This window comes from Carlito syrichta, unplaced genomic scaffold (genome assembly GCF_000164805.1).
Source record: "Carlito syrichta isolate Samal-C Ts95f unplaced genomic scaffold, Tarsius_syrichta-2.0.1 Scaffold154501, whole genome shotgun sequence".
Taxonomy (NCBI): Eukaryota; Metazoa; Chordata; class Mammalia; order Primates; family Tarsiidae; genus Carlito; species Carlito syrichta.
Window position 1 is genome coordinate 458,497 of NW_007098597.1, and position 14,073 is coordinate 472,569.

Genomic DNA, 14,073 nt, shown 5'->3' on the forward strand with positions numbered 1-14,073 from the left:
AATTTTTGATTTATTGTAGAGACGAGGTCTCACCAAGTTGCCCAGGTAGGTCTCGAACCCGCGGGCTCAGGCAATCCACTCACCTCAGCCTCCCAAAGGGCTGGGATTCCAGGCTGAGCCACCGAACCCAGCCTCATGTTTTCAAATAAAGTTTAATGACACGAGGAAATATTCATAATATATGAAGGGTGCAAACAGGTAATATGCATAAGCTAAATAACTGTAGTATATATAATACTATCCCATTTTCTCATTGCACAGAATAAAAGAATGTAAGGAAGCCACCAACAATAATGATCTTGGAGTGGTATCATTGTGTAGGAACTTTTTCTTGTTCCTTTCTGTAGTTTCTGAATTCTTTACAATAATTATGCTATAAACCAGAAAAGCAACAAACGTTTTCAAAAGTCACAGCCATTCTTCTCCTCCCCTGAAAAGTATGGGCAGCCAGTTTCAGAGCTTTGAGGTTGAGCCAGGAGAGTTTGAGAGTTTGAGGTCAAGAGTCAAGCTGTCGGCATGGCCTTTTGGGAGAAGCTCCCACAACCATGTGGCCGTAAAGAGGGATGGCCAGTGGAAGAACAGGAAAAATCCAAATACTTCTAAGTCCTATAAGACATCCTCAGCATTGATAAATAGCTAAATGTAGCACTGCTGTTTTGTTTTTTGGATGATTTATTTCTCTAGGGCTGGGCGTGGTGACTCACACCTGTAATCTCAGCACTCTGGGAGGCCGAGGCAAGAGGATTGCTGAGGCCAAGAGTTCAAGACCAGCCTAAGCAATATAGCTATAAGAATACAAAACAACAACAACAAAATTAGAGGGTGTGGTGGCACGCCCTGTAGTCCCAGCTATTTAGGAGGCTAAGACAGAAGGATCGCCTGAGCCCAAGAGGTTGAGGCTACAGTGAGCCATGACGGTGCCCCTGTACCCCAGCCTGGATGACAGAGCGAGATACCGACTCAAGAAGTTATTTTAAAAAGTGTTACAAAAGTAGTACATCAGCTTGCCTGGACTTAGAATCTGTGATACTCAGGGCACTATCACAGAAACACAGAACTGAGTACCACATGTTCTCACTCCTCAGCTTGAACAGTTACCATAATACCATAAGAAAGCGATTGGCCATAGCGGGGAAACTGCCAGGGGAGGGAGGGGCACAGCTCATCAACAAATGTACCTGCATAATGATCATTTGTATACTGAACCCTGAATTGTACCCCACATCTTTAAAAAAAAAAAAAAGGTAATACATACCTGTTGTGTTTACTTGTTTTAAAAAATGTTAGTATCTAAACTCTGGGCCAGGCGCAGTGACTCAAGCCTGTAATCCCAGCACTTTGGGAGGCCGAGGAGAGTGTATTGCCTGAGCCTGCAGGTTCGAGTCCAGTCCAGGCTACTTGGCAAGACCTCATCTCTACAACAAATTAAAAAATTAGCCAGGCATGGTAGCACACACCTGTAGTTCTGGCTACTTGGAAAGCTCCTTGGAAGGATCGCCGGTGCCCAGCAGGTCGACACTGGGGTGGATGTGAGCGTGCCACTGCACTCCAGTCCGGGTGACAGAGTGAAACTTCGACTCAAAAAAAAAAAAATGTCAACTCTGGTTACGTAGTCCCCTGCGATCCCTCCGGTCATACTCACTAAAATACACCCTAGGCCTTATTAAACTTCTAGCTTCTTTATGTTTTGGGGTTTTTTTTTTTTGAGTTGGAGTCTCACTGTCGCCCAGACTGGAGTGCAGTGGCCGCTCCCAGCCACCGCAGCCTCGACCTGCTGAGCTCTGGCGCTTCTTCGGCCTCAGCCTTCCAAGTAGCTGGAACTACAGGGGCACACTACCAAGCCTGGCTAATTTTTTTTGATTTATTGTAGAGATGAGGTCTCGCCTGCCCAGGCAGGTCTTGGACCCGTGGGCTCAGGCAATCCACTCACCTCAGCCTCCCAAAGGCGCAGGATTATAGGCTGAGCCACCGAGCCCAGCTACTTCTAGCTTCTTTAAAAGCAGATCTTCTGGTTGGTATACCAGAAGCATTTTTAATATTGGAGAGCAGGGCTTTTTTTTTTATTTAAAGAAAGCTATATTCTGTGATAATGTGTATTGAATTTACTGAAACTCATCTGAGACATGCCAGAACCATCAAAAGGGGCACCAGTCCCTCCCTTTTTGCCCAGAGCCTGTCCCTGATAAAGGAAGTCTATAGTTCACATCCGGTGCAGTAGCCTTGGCTGTATGATTTTCTACAAAATAAATGTCAGGTTGTGCCCGCTGATATCGGTCAAATGTGCCTGTGTTTTACACGTGTGAAATTTCCTAGCTTTGCCCTCGGTTACCCATGTACCACCATTAGAGTAGTTTACCATGCTTGGGAGACTTATCTGGACAAATGCATCACTCACTGGTGGTTGGCAGAAAAAGCTCTGGAAGGGAAGATACTAAGGGTGTCATCTCTCCTACACTGTTGGCAGGAACTAGCCAGGCTTTCTAAAGTCTCTTGACCTCTCTGCTCAGACAGACCTGGGGGTTTGGGGGAATTATGGGAGAAGTTTTGAGGCTTTCCTTGTGAGGTTTTTACATATATTGATTTTGTTGTTGTTGTTGTTGTTTTGACATAGAGAACCTTGCACTTTTGATGAAAAAAATCTTTATAACATATATCCAACTTTTTCATCAACGAATGTTACAACTTCCAAGAGATCATGCTCTTAGGATAGCCATGCCCTGTAAGATGACTGTTGGTGTTGGGAGAGATATGATTTAATTAAGTTCTGGTACTTTTCCCATCTCTGCTATGGAGTGTAGGAAGGAATTCTTAAGTTTGCACTCAGAATTTCTAATTCTTGCAATTTCGCAGCCAAACGGACCCAGAAAAGTTTTCCTGCTTGGACAGTACAGAGACGTTTCTCAACCTCAGGTGTGGAGTTTGGAATCAGTAAAAAGATATTAATAGACCGAAGAGTGGGATGGGACTTGTAGCAATTAAAACACGTAATACAATCTATAATTTGAATATGCACAAAGCACTTCTTACCTTCTGTGTCAATTGACATCCGTGCTGTCTTTCGTCTCCCCGTGCACCATTATTTCATTTTCTGGACCTCCCTGGCGGCAAAGACTCATCCAGCACCCACCCTCATGCTATCACAACTCCCACCTTAGATACAGACTGTGAGGGTTAATTTAGGGGCCAATTTTGCAAGGCTGTGATGTGTTTCAGAGGGGATTAACATTAAATCAGTAGACTTTGAGTGACACATAATGTCCTTCGTAATGTAGGTAGGCTTCACCCAATCAACCAAAGGCCTTAAGAGAAAAGACTGATGTTCCCCAAAAGAGAGAAACTTTGCCTCTGGACTGTCTCTGGGTGCAAGACTGCAATATCAACTCCGGCTGAAATATGTAGCCTGCCAGCTTGCCCTGTATATTTTAGACATCTCAGACCCTACACTGCAAGAACCAATTCCTTAAAATAAGTCTCTCCATAGATAGACACATAAAGAAAGAGCAAGAGGAAAATATGACTGTTTTACTGGTCAGAAAGTATCCTGGCTGGGCGCAGTGGCTCACGCCTGTAATCCCAGCACTTTGGGAGACCAAGGCAGGAAGATTGCTTAAGCCCAGGAGTTCAAGACCAGCCTAGGCAATATAGAGAGATCTTGTCTCTACAAAAAAAAAAAAAAAAATTAGCTGGGTGTGATGGTAGTCCCAGTCACTTGGGAGGCTGAATAAACACAAGAGATTGAGGCTGTGGTGAGCTGTGATCATGCCACTGCATTCCAGCCTCGACTCCAAAAAAAAAAAAATGTGCTACATCTACCCAATGGAATGTTACACAGCCTTAAAGAAGGACAAAATTATGAACTTCCCAACAACTTGGATGGACTTAGAAGCCATAATCCTGAGGAATCGATCACAGAAACAAAGAACCAAGTATCACATGTTCTCACTCATAAGTGCACCTTGAACAATTACTGTAATACTATAAGAAAAGGATGGGTGGTAGCAGGAAACTGCCAGGGGTGGGGAAGAAGAGGGATTGACGGTAGTGGGAATCTGCCGGGAAAGCGGGGGAGCACACCTCATCCACAAGGGTCCCTGCATAATGAACATTTGTATACCTAACCCTGGATTGTACCCCACATCTTTAAAATACAAAAATTAAATTAAATTAAAAAACATGTCCTGAAATAGAAGACAAATTTACATCTATTTTGCTGTTGGTGGGAGAGAGTGGAACAGGGGTGAGCTGCTTCCAAAGAGAGCAAATTCGAAGGTTTGAGAGCCAGAATATCCTTGATGTGTTTTGACAGAAAAAAGAAAAACACATCATACCCTCCAAGAATCCTTGTAATAGTCAACAAACGTGTAGTGTAGTGCCACAGAAAAGACACAGAATTTGGGATCAGAAAGACTTGAGGTCTTTGTGTATGCTTGATTAAATTATTATTATTTTTTGAGTTGGAGTCTCACTCTGTCACCCAGACTGGAGTGCAGTGGCCGCTCCCTTGACCTGCTGCTGGGCTCCAGCGATCCTTCCGCCTCAGCCTTCCAAGTAGCCGGAATTACAGGCATGTGCTACCATGCCCAGTTGATTTTTTAAAATTTTATTTATTGTAGAGTTGAGGTCCCACCAAGTTGCCCAGGCGGGTCTCGAACCCTCGGGCTCAGGCCATCCACTCACCTCAGCCTCCCAAAGGGAGGGATTACAGTCTGAGACACAGAGCCTGGCTTGATTAAATTATTGAACTTCTTAAACTCAGTGCCCTCACCTAGAAATGTAGACAATAAAACTCACCTCATAGGGTTTTGATGAGAAATCTCTTTTGATGAGATTTATGTAAGGTGGGTCTGCCCTTCAGTTATAGCACTAAAGAAACTGTAGCCACTGCTGTTATCAGCGTCATCGTGATTGCATGCGTGGTACTGATGCTGCCTTGTAAGTTTTCAGATGTTTAGTTGAAAAAGACCATCGCAACGCCAAGCAGGCGTCACGGACCAAGGAGCGTCAATATCACAGTGAGTGTAATATGTGTTTTGGGAACCCTGCGACCGCCTTGGAGAGCTCATCTCCCTGAATTCTCACTGCCAGGCTGCAGGTATGTTTTTCAAGGAAGGAAAGGTGGATTCAGAAGAGTTAAAGAGATATTTGACGGCCACACAACGAATAAGTGGCAAAGCAGAAATTCAAACCTGGACCCCAAAACCCACGGTTCTGCACCTCTCTCTCTGTGCTACCACCAACTCTTAAGACCGGTCCTTCGCCCTCCTGGGAGAACGGCACCTGTTTCATTCATTCATGCGACCATGCTCGGCCTGCTGCAGACGCACAACCCATATCTGAACGAAAGAGGGAAAGCCATCATTTTCCCCAAGTTGCCTTCTTCCCATCTCTGGCTGCGACCTGTGTGCTTGTGATACTTGCCTGGATGGTGAAGACAACAGGCTCTTCCCACACGCTCCCATTCACAATGAAGCCTCGGTTTGTCCCGTCTGAGGCCACAAAAGTGAAGTGGTCGGTCTGGGAGTCCCCGCCCGCGTGCTGATAGGCCACGGTCCTGCTGTCCACCTCTTGCTGCGTGAAATGGTGCTGGAGCAGCACTGTTCCTCGCAAGTAGAGTTGGCCATGCTGGGGAGGCTGAACCAGGAGGAAGGTGAGGGTCTCGGCGGGCGTGTCAGGGTCGGTCAGCTGAAGGAGGTCAGGGGAGAGCAGACCCGTGGCCCCTTCAGCCAGTCTCAACCCCTTGTTCCTGGTCACCACGGGCAGGGCTCTGTCCACAGGCTCCAGGGTGATCTCAAACAGCCCATGCTTGGTCCGTAGGCCATTGCTGACAAGGAATCTGGCAAAGAGAGGCAAGGGAGCCTTCAGCATGGATTCTCTTGCCGCATCTACTGGAATAAAATGATAACAACACACGCCTTTACTAGAGGATATGCCGGGCTGGGACGCCAAGGGCAAATCAAGGGCAGATCTTTCAGAAGACCATCATCTTTCTGGCGTTCAACCAGTCCCTGGACTGACACACAACTTGACCACTCTGCCCCAAGTGGATTTTCTCAACCACATGGATGGTAGACCCATGTGATGGAAGAGGCAGATCCTGCCAATGATCATTCTGAGACTTGTCAGGGCTTAGGGTAGTGGCTCACCCTGAATAGGAGCTTCACATCCAGTTAGACCCATGACATGAGTTTAAAGAGTCGCATTCTTTTAGTTATCTATAGTTTTCGTGTTTTCTTCACGGGCAGGTAAAAAGCTAAACTTTTAAGACTGACCATTGGGAAGCCAGTACAAAAAAAAAAGTGCCAGAGAGAATGGATTTGGCTAATTCGCTCTATTTGTATGTTTCATGGTAAATTTCTTAAGGGCGGATCACATATATCAGCTATGGAGTCGCAATCTAACTCGTCTTCCCCTCCTGGGTCTCATTTTCACTCTTCTGTAAAATGAAGAGGATGGGCCAGATGACCATTAAGTACCATCCAAAAAAAAATTTTTTTTTTTTGAGTAGAAGTCTCACTCTATCGCCCAGGCTGGAGTGCAGTGGCACACTCACGGCCACCGCAGCCTCGACCTGCTGGGCTCCGGCGATCCTAACGCCTCAGCCTTCCAAGTCACTGGAACTACAGGCACATGTTACCACGTCTGGTTAATTGTTTGATTTATTGTAGAGACAAGATCTCGCCAAGTTGCCCAGGTTGGTCTTGAACCCCTGGACTCAGGCAATCCTCTCGCCTCGGCCTCCCAAAGTGCTGGGATTACAGGCTTGAGCCACCGCGCCTGGCCCCATCCAAAATATTATGTGAGGCTCTAATGTCTCACATTTTACACCTGATTCTACATTTGTTACTTATAAGACATGTGGGGCTTTTGCTAGACAAGGATTATTGTCCTGCTTAAAAGAAAGGTTCAGAAATGGTGGGGGGGGGTCATAGGCAGGTGGAGGATGAAGCTGGGACTAGAACCCAGGTCTTTTTTGACCTTTTACTCTCTGCTCTTGCCAAGTTTTTAAGAAATGTTGGTTTAGCAATCTACCACAAGAGTTGTGGCAATGAACACCATTGTAAACTGCAAAGAGAAAGCTGGAATGATACTCATTCAAAGACAACAAAATATTTCTACATGCATGTGCACCGCCTGAATCTAAAGTAAAAAAGGGGAAAAAATATTCTTACAATCTTGGGTCTGTGATACTACAATGTGCTTTTGATTATATTGATCACTAAATCATATTCTACACACTGCAGCTAATCTCACACTAATACTAACTTGAACGGTCTTTATAATATTTCAATATATAATTTTTAGCTTAAGGAGAATGAAGAGTCTCCAAAATTAGGCAAAGGAAATGCAATATTAAAACTCAGAAAGTTGGGAAATTACTACCATCAAATAGGACTGATAAATTTACCATACACCAAAGAAATGTACTTAGAAACAATCAAAGAATTGTGTCGTGGTTTTTCTCCCTGTACCATAGTTGCTAGAAATATTCATGGGAGATACTCTGTTCTATTCCACTGATATAATAATCTCTGAAAACATTGTTCTTGTAGAATATAACCTTAAATTATATAAAGATTTGGGGAAGTTCTTTCTTTTTCTTTTCTTCTTTCTTTCTTTTTTTTTTTTTAGCAGTCTCACTCTGTCACCTAGGCTGGAGTTCAGTGGCACGCTCACAGCCACCGCAGTCTTGACCTTCTGGGCTCAGGCGATCCTTCCACCTCAGCCTTCCAAGAAGCTGGAACTACAGACGCATGACACCATGCCCGGTTAATTTTTTTTTTTTTTTATTGTAGAGATGAGGTCTTGCTATCTTTTTTTTTTTTTTTATTGTAGAGACAAGGTCTCGCCAAGTTGCCCAGGCTGGTCTCGAACGCCTGAGCTCAGGCAATCCTCTTGCCTCTGCCTCCCAAAATGCTGGGATTACATGCATGGACTATCGTGTCAGGCATGGAGGGTTTTTTTTTGTTTTGGTTTTAGGTTTTTTGCTTTTGTTTTTTGACTAGAGAAGGTATAGAGCTTGTGTTTATTTTACTTATCTGGCAAATTTGACTAACAAGTTCTTTATTCTTTGCAAAATGCATCTTGTCCTCCAGGTTGAAACTTTACTTCTGTCCCTAAAAGAACCTGAAATCAGGTAGTGTGAGTGCTATGAGTCAACTAGCCTGCCTGAGGCAAAGGACTCAGGGAGGACAGTGGGACAAAAGGTATTAATAAAAGAAGATGAGTTTGGCTAAGTACAGATTTCACTTTGAAGGTTTCTAATTATCTTGTCAATAAGGCTGCCTACAAGGAAAATGTGATATGATGCAAAGAAAAAGAAATCTATATCCAAATTGCTAAGTGACATATATAACAAATACAGTACATTTGGACATTTCAAATGCATAGACTTGTAAAAAAATGGAACCTGCTTTTTTTTCCACAACATAATTTTTACAATTTGAATAACTTTTAGGATTGTAGATTGAGCAAAATCACACCGTTTCCTTTAAACCAGTTTTCCTTTTGTAAAACTAAAACTTTGATAATATATTATTCTTAGCAAATTGGCAATTTCATTGCTGGATCAAGAAGTATTTTAAAAATCTGTTATTTATAAGAAGAGAAAATATCCATGTGTTTTCCAAATTTTTTACTTGATGAAGTCACCTTGACAGTTTCAAAGGTCAGTTGATATACATTTTTAGATATAGGCAAAGACTTTCATGGAATTATAGTTTTTTGTTTCGTTTTGTTTTTGAGTCGGAGTCTCACTCTGTCACCCAGGATGGAGTACAGTGGCACACTTATGGCCACCCCAGCCTCGACCTGCTGGGCTCCAGCAATCCTTCTGCCTCAGCCTTCCAAGCAGCCTAAACTACAGGTGTGCGCTACCACACCCAGCTAATTTTTTAATTTATTGTAGAGATCAGGTCTTGCCACGTTGTCCAGGCTGTCCAGGCTATTCTCAAACCCTTGGGCTCAGGCAATACCCTCACCTTGGGGTGGGGTAGGGGGGTGGTAGGATTACCAGCATTTGTAATCCAAAATGCTGGGATTATAGGCTTGAGCCATCGTGCCTGGCTAAAATTATACTTTCATTCTATTATTTTCCTGTTAACGTTTTCATATTTACCCCTGGATCCTGTCATCTGACTCAAGGTTAAAGAAGAAGCCAGCTAGGTGTTCCCTTGGTGCCTCCAATTTCTCCTTTTTCCACTGTACCCCTCCAGAAACATGTTTCGAACCTCTCATTCTACCCTGTTTCACAAATAAAGTGGCTCCGAGATCCCTAATGATACATGGGCTGGTATGAAGAGTCATTGGTAGTTTAATACAAAGGTAAGCCAAAGCACATGCAATTTTTCTTTTTTTTTTTGAGTTGGAGTCTCACTCTGTCGCCCAGACCGGAGTGCAGTGGCTGCTCCCGGCCACCGCAGTCTCGACCTGCTGGGCTCCGGCGATCCTTCCGCCTCAGCCTTCCGAGTAGCTGGAACTACAGGCACGTGCTACCACGCCCTGCTAATTTTTGATTTATTGTAGAGATGAGGTCTCGCCAAGTTGCCCATGCAGGTCTTGAATCCGCAGGCTCAGGCAATCCACTCACCTCGGCCTCCCAAAGTGCTGGGATTACAGGCTGAGCCACCGAGCCCAGCCTAGCACATGCGATTTTTAACATCTGCAGTAATTGTGGCATTCAAGATTTTGTGCCCCACTAAAAGTCTGCCAAAGATCAGGGGAGAATGAGAAAAAGGAAAGAAGGGAGGAGACGGAATGGGAGCCACGAGGTTAAATATGAGTAGGTGAGAAGTCCAGGGGCTGGCAGAGGTGGCCATTTTGAATGCTTGATTCTGACTTTCCTCTCTGGAGGCTGAATGCCAAAAACGCCTATCAGGTGCCTCAAATCTCAGTCTCAGGAGGGCCCGCTACCTCTATGCGTGCATGACCTCTGCGAGGGCACCGAAGCTGTCTTATGATCCGGGCTGTCCATCTCAAGCTCTTCCCTGGCCTGACGATTGCAGAAATAGGCAGCCTGCCATCAGACAGATGGGAACAAGGGCGGGCAGGCCAGAGACCACAGAAGAGTCAGAAATATGCTTCCCGAGGCCACTGTTCCCAGCTGGGACACCGAGGCAGCTGTCTGCACTGACCTAAAGCTAATAAGCCAGGGGTGAAAAGGATGTAATTTCTAAACATGACTGGATCAAATACATCATTCTCCTTTCATGAGTCACAATGCAAACTACTCACAGGCAGACACATTATCAGAGAGAGAGAGAGAGAGAGAGACAGAGTGAACGGTTATGGTTGGGTTCCCAGTCAAAAGAAAGCTAGCAGGACAAGAGAAGCAAGTTCAGTGCTGTTCTTGTCTGCAAAAGTTGACCGACCAAATGCATCCTCTCCTCAAAAAAAAAAAAAAAATAGTGACAATAATAATAATAATAATAATCCTCCAAATATATTCTCAAGGTTTAAAACACTACTCGATTGCTATGTTGGTATCCATTCTGCGGTGAAAAAGCTGGTGGTGCCTCCATGGCTCCATTTCGTTTCTTTTCCCTTATTACACCCTCCCGAGAAGACAGGCAACCAAGATGACCACCAATCTCATGAAATTTGGGGAATGACTCTCAGATGCGTCTGGGTGCCTGCCTGGTCTGATTTCACCATTACCACGGTGCTTTCAAGCTTTCTGCATTGCCTGGCAATAGAGTTGGCTGAAGAATCTGCCATCTGTCATGGCATTTAAAAGATAAAAATGGAATCATAAATAGCGCCAGCTCCTCAGGAAAAAAAAAAAAAGTCCAGCCGGCATGTCAAAATGGAGGACATTAGCAAGTTCTTTTAGTCCCCGGCTACCAGCAGCTGAAGTCAGCTTGCTAATCACTCGGTGTCATCTGTCTTAGGACACGCTGCCAAATCTTTCTTCCAGGCCAGCAGCACCAAACAATACAGGAGAAATTTACGATTCACAAAATATTTTTGCAGAAGGTAAAAATCCGACGATTAGACTTCCCGGTTTAATTAATGATGCCATCTCTTCCATTAAAAAGGGAATGGGGGAGGAATCCTCTGCCACAGAATTTATCTCTTCTGCCCAGCCAAATTCCTTGCCAAATCTAACAGCAAGCAACATAAATTTAGGTGATTAGATTGGTTGCATATATTTAATTTTTAAAAAGCACCATGATCACACTTTCATTAAAGCAGGCTTTCTGCTTTGGTTTAGTGCCACTTAACAAACAACACAGCAGTCCATGATTGGGTGAGTGAAATGACAAGATTAAAATGCGAGTCTTGGGCAGATGCTAGGCTTTTCCGTTATCGATATGTAAAACTGCCGGCCAACTATCAGGATGACACATTGAGGGGGTCCCACTGCACAAATGCAGAGTCTCTCCACATTTCTGGTACAAGAAGGTATAGCGGTCAAACTCCCCACTGGAAAGGAGTTCTCAGCCCCCAACTCAGCTCGGTGATGTTGATTCGGGGACTTCTTTTGCCTCTGGAACCTTGGTTTTCTCGTGCATAAAATGGAAACAACTGCATGTCTCTCAAGGTGGTGGGATAAGGCTTAAGACAAAGAATGACAGAGGCTGGGGCACGCTTGATGGTTGCAGGTGTTCAAACAACACCAGCTTTTCTACATGCACATAAAGGGATTGGACCGAATCGATGCTTTTCAATCTGTGTCCTTTGTTTTCTCTCTACATCACTATTTCCTAATCTTGAGTCATTCAGATACCGCCATCTTTATGTTTGCCACATTGCCTGTACTACCTGTGCTCTTATTATTTTTTACTGTCTTACTTTATGTCAATTCACTATTTTGCTTAAATACATATACTTAAAAAGAAACCTTTTAACTACTAAAAACTGAAAGTTTTAAATACTAAAAGCCTAGTGGCTGTAACTCCTTCAAAAATAAATGTAAGATAGCTATGTTTTTCATGCTAGCTAGACACTGTTGCCCAATGGTTTGGAGCCTGGGGTCTACACTCTTTTTGTTAAAAAGGAAAAATAGAGCATATGAAAAGTTGTTAGCGACATATTAGCACCAACCTGCTAAGGTGTCACAGTCTTTTTGCTAAAAGAAACCTTTGCCTGGAAGCCCAGTGTGCAAAACAAACTAGAAAACTAAGTCTCAAAAAAACAAAGAAAGAACCATGGGCTGAGGGCTCCAGAGTCCTCCAATTCAGCTCTGCATCATCTGCTTCTCGGAGATCCTGAGAGGACCTTGTAAATTCTCAAGGGTCCTCAGAAAAATGGACGGGACCAGGTCTGCGATAGCTAGTCCTGACTGCATCAGAATTGCCAGGAGAGTTTTTAAAAATGCAGATTTCCGGGCCTGAGACTGGACTTCCCAAAGACACCCCTCTGGGCGAGGCCCCAAAATTCCAAGTAATTCTCTGAGGATCTAGAAATGTAAGAATGGGCCAGGCTCGGTGACTCAGTCTGTAATCCCAGCACTGTGGAAGGTCAAGGTAAGTGGATTGTCTGAGCCCGCGGGTTCCAGACCCACCCGGGCAACTTGGTGAGGCCTCCTCTCTACAATCAATCAAAAATTAGCTGGGCGTGGTAGCGTGCTCCTGTAGTTCTGACTACTTGGGAGGCTGAGGCAGAAGAATGACTGGCGCCCAGCAGCTCGACACTGGGGTGGCCATGAGCATGTGTGCCACTACACTCCGGCTTGGGTGAAGGAGAATCCAACTCAAAAAAAAAATGTAGAAATTCCTGAGATAAATGATTCCTAAAATGCCATCTAATATGACTTCCTCTGGATGCAAATTAGGAAATTTTTACAGTATCACCAATCCCTTCACATGGACAGCTGTTTTTTATTCTTGCCATCTAACGAAGAGCTAGCCTTCAAGTCTCAACATCTTTCTGCATTCGTTCCTTGGCTTCTCCAGTAAGGCTACTGGTTTCTTCAGTAGTCAGTAATGTCTTCAGCAGACTATCCTGTGGGCATTGACTGAGGGAAGCAGGAATGGAGGGATGCTAGACGTTCCAAAAATGAATGTAAAATTAAAAGCCCTGGCTCTGATATACATTTATGAAGCCAAGAAGCCTCCAGCCTCCACTAGCAAACAGGAAAAAAAAGAACAATCATTGCGCCTCTCTGGAACTTTCTTCCCTCCTTCAAGATCATGCTTGGTGTTGTAAAGATTGGAAGTTAGAAGGGGGCCAAAGAAAGATACAAGTCAGGATAACAACAACAGTAGTGATAACAACAGTCACGAATACTTATTTAGCTCTTTCCATGGGCAAGGCGTTGTTTCACGCGTTTTACATGCAGAAGTTCACTTAAACCTCCAACAATCCTGTGGGCCAGGTGCTGCGGGCACCAACCCATTTCACAGAAGAGAAAACATGAGCAGAAGGCCATGGGACTCGATCAACGCTAGAGTCATGAGTCACTGAGGCAGGGATTCCTAAAACGCCATCTAATATGACTTTCCCTGGATGCAAATTAGGAGATTTTTGCAGCAACACCCCAGTCCTTACATCTGGATCGGCCCCAGGTCTGTACCTTAACCAGCCATACACCCTCCTCAACAAAAGAGCCAGCTTGAAGAGAAGAACGCTTTCGTTAACGCCTGGCAACACTCAAAAACACTGAATTGGTTAAGATACCGATCGATGAAACGGTCACTTGTTTGTTAAGGAACATTTACCAAGTGGAAAAAGAACATATTGGTTCAAGCTTTCCTGGATGTTTTTATTTAACAGTTGGGCTATCTAAATCAGCTTTCAGCAATGATTTAATGCTTCAAAGGCAAGCACCCTCCCTTCCCCCACTGACATTTAAACAGTGTTTATCACAGCAGGTATATTGAATTAGATAGGTAAAATGTCAGACAGAGGAGAGTGGTATTTGAACACGGGTGTGTCGGTAATACTTGGTAGCTTATGGGAACCCATCGAATGGTAGAGGAGGATGCCCCACTTAATGTTATTTTTCAGCGCTCTTTAGAAAGTTGTATTGTGATGTGGTGAAAATTGTACCAGGGGCCAGAAGCCTGACTGCGCAGCAAACAAACCAATACTCTCAGGACCTCCTCAATTCATAAAACTCAAAATTGGATTATG

At 44.2% G+C, this 14,073-nt stretch overlaps 1 protein-coding gene across 1 annotated transcript in view; it reads right to left on the reverse strand.

The window, feature by feature from the left end:
* Positions 1 to 14,073, reverse strand: part of FREM1 (FRAS1 related extracellular matrix 1) — a 169,169-nt gene that overhangs the window by 39,913 nt on the left and 115,183 nt on the right. Inside the window, exon 25 of the mRNA XM_008050952.2 lies at positions 5,419 to 5,833. Coding sequence (XP_008049143.1) covers positions 5,419 to 5,833 — 415 coding nt within the window. The remainder of the gene's footprint in view (positions 1 to 5,418; positions 5,834 to 14,073) is intronic.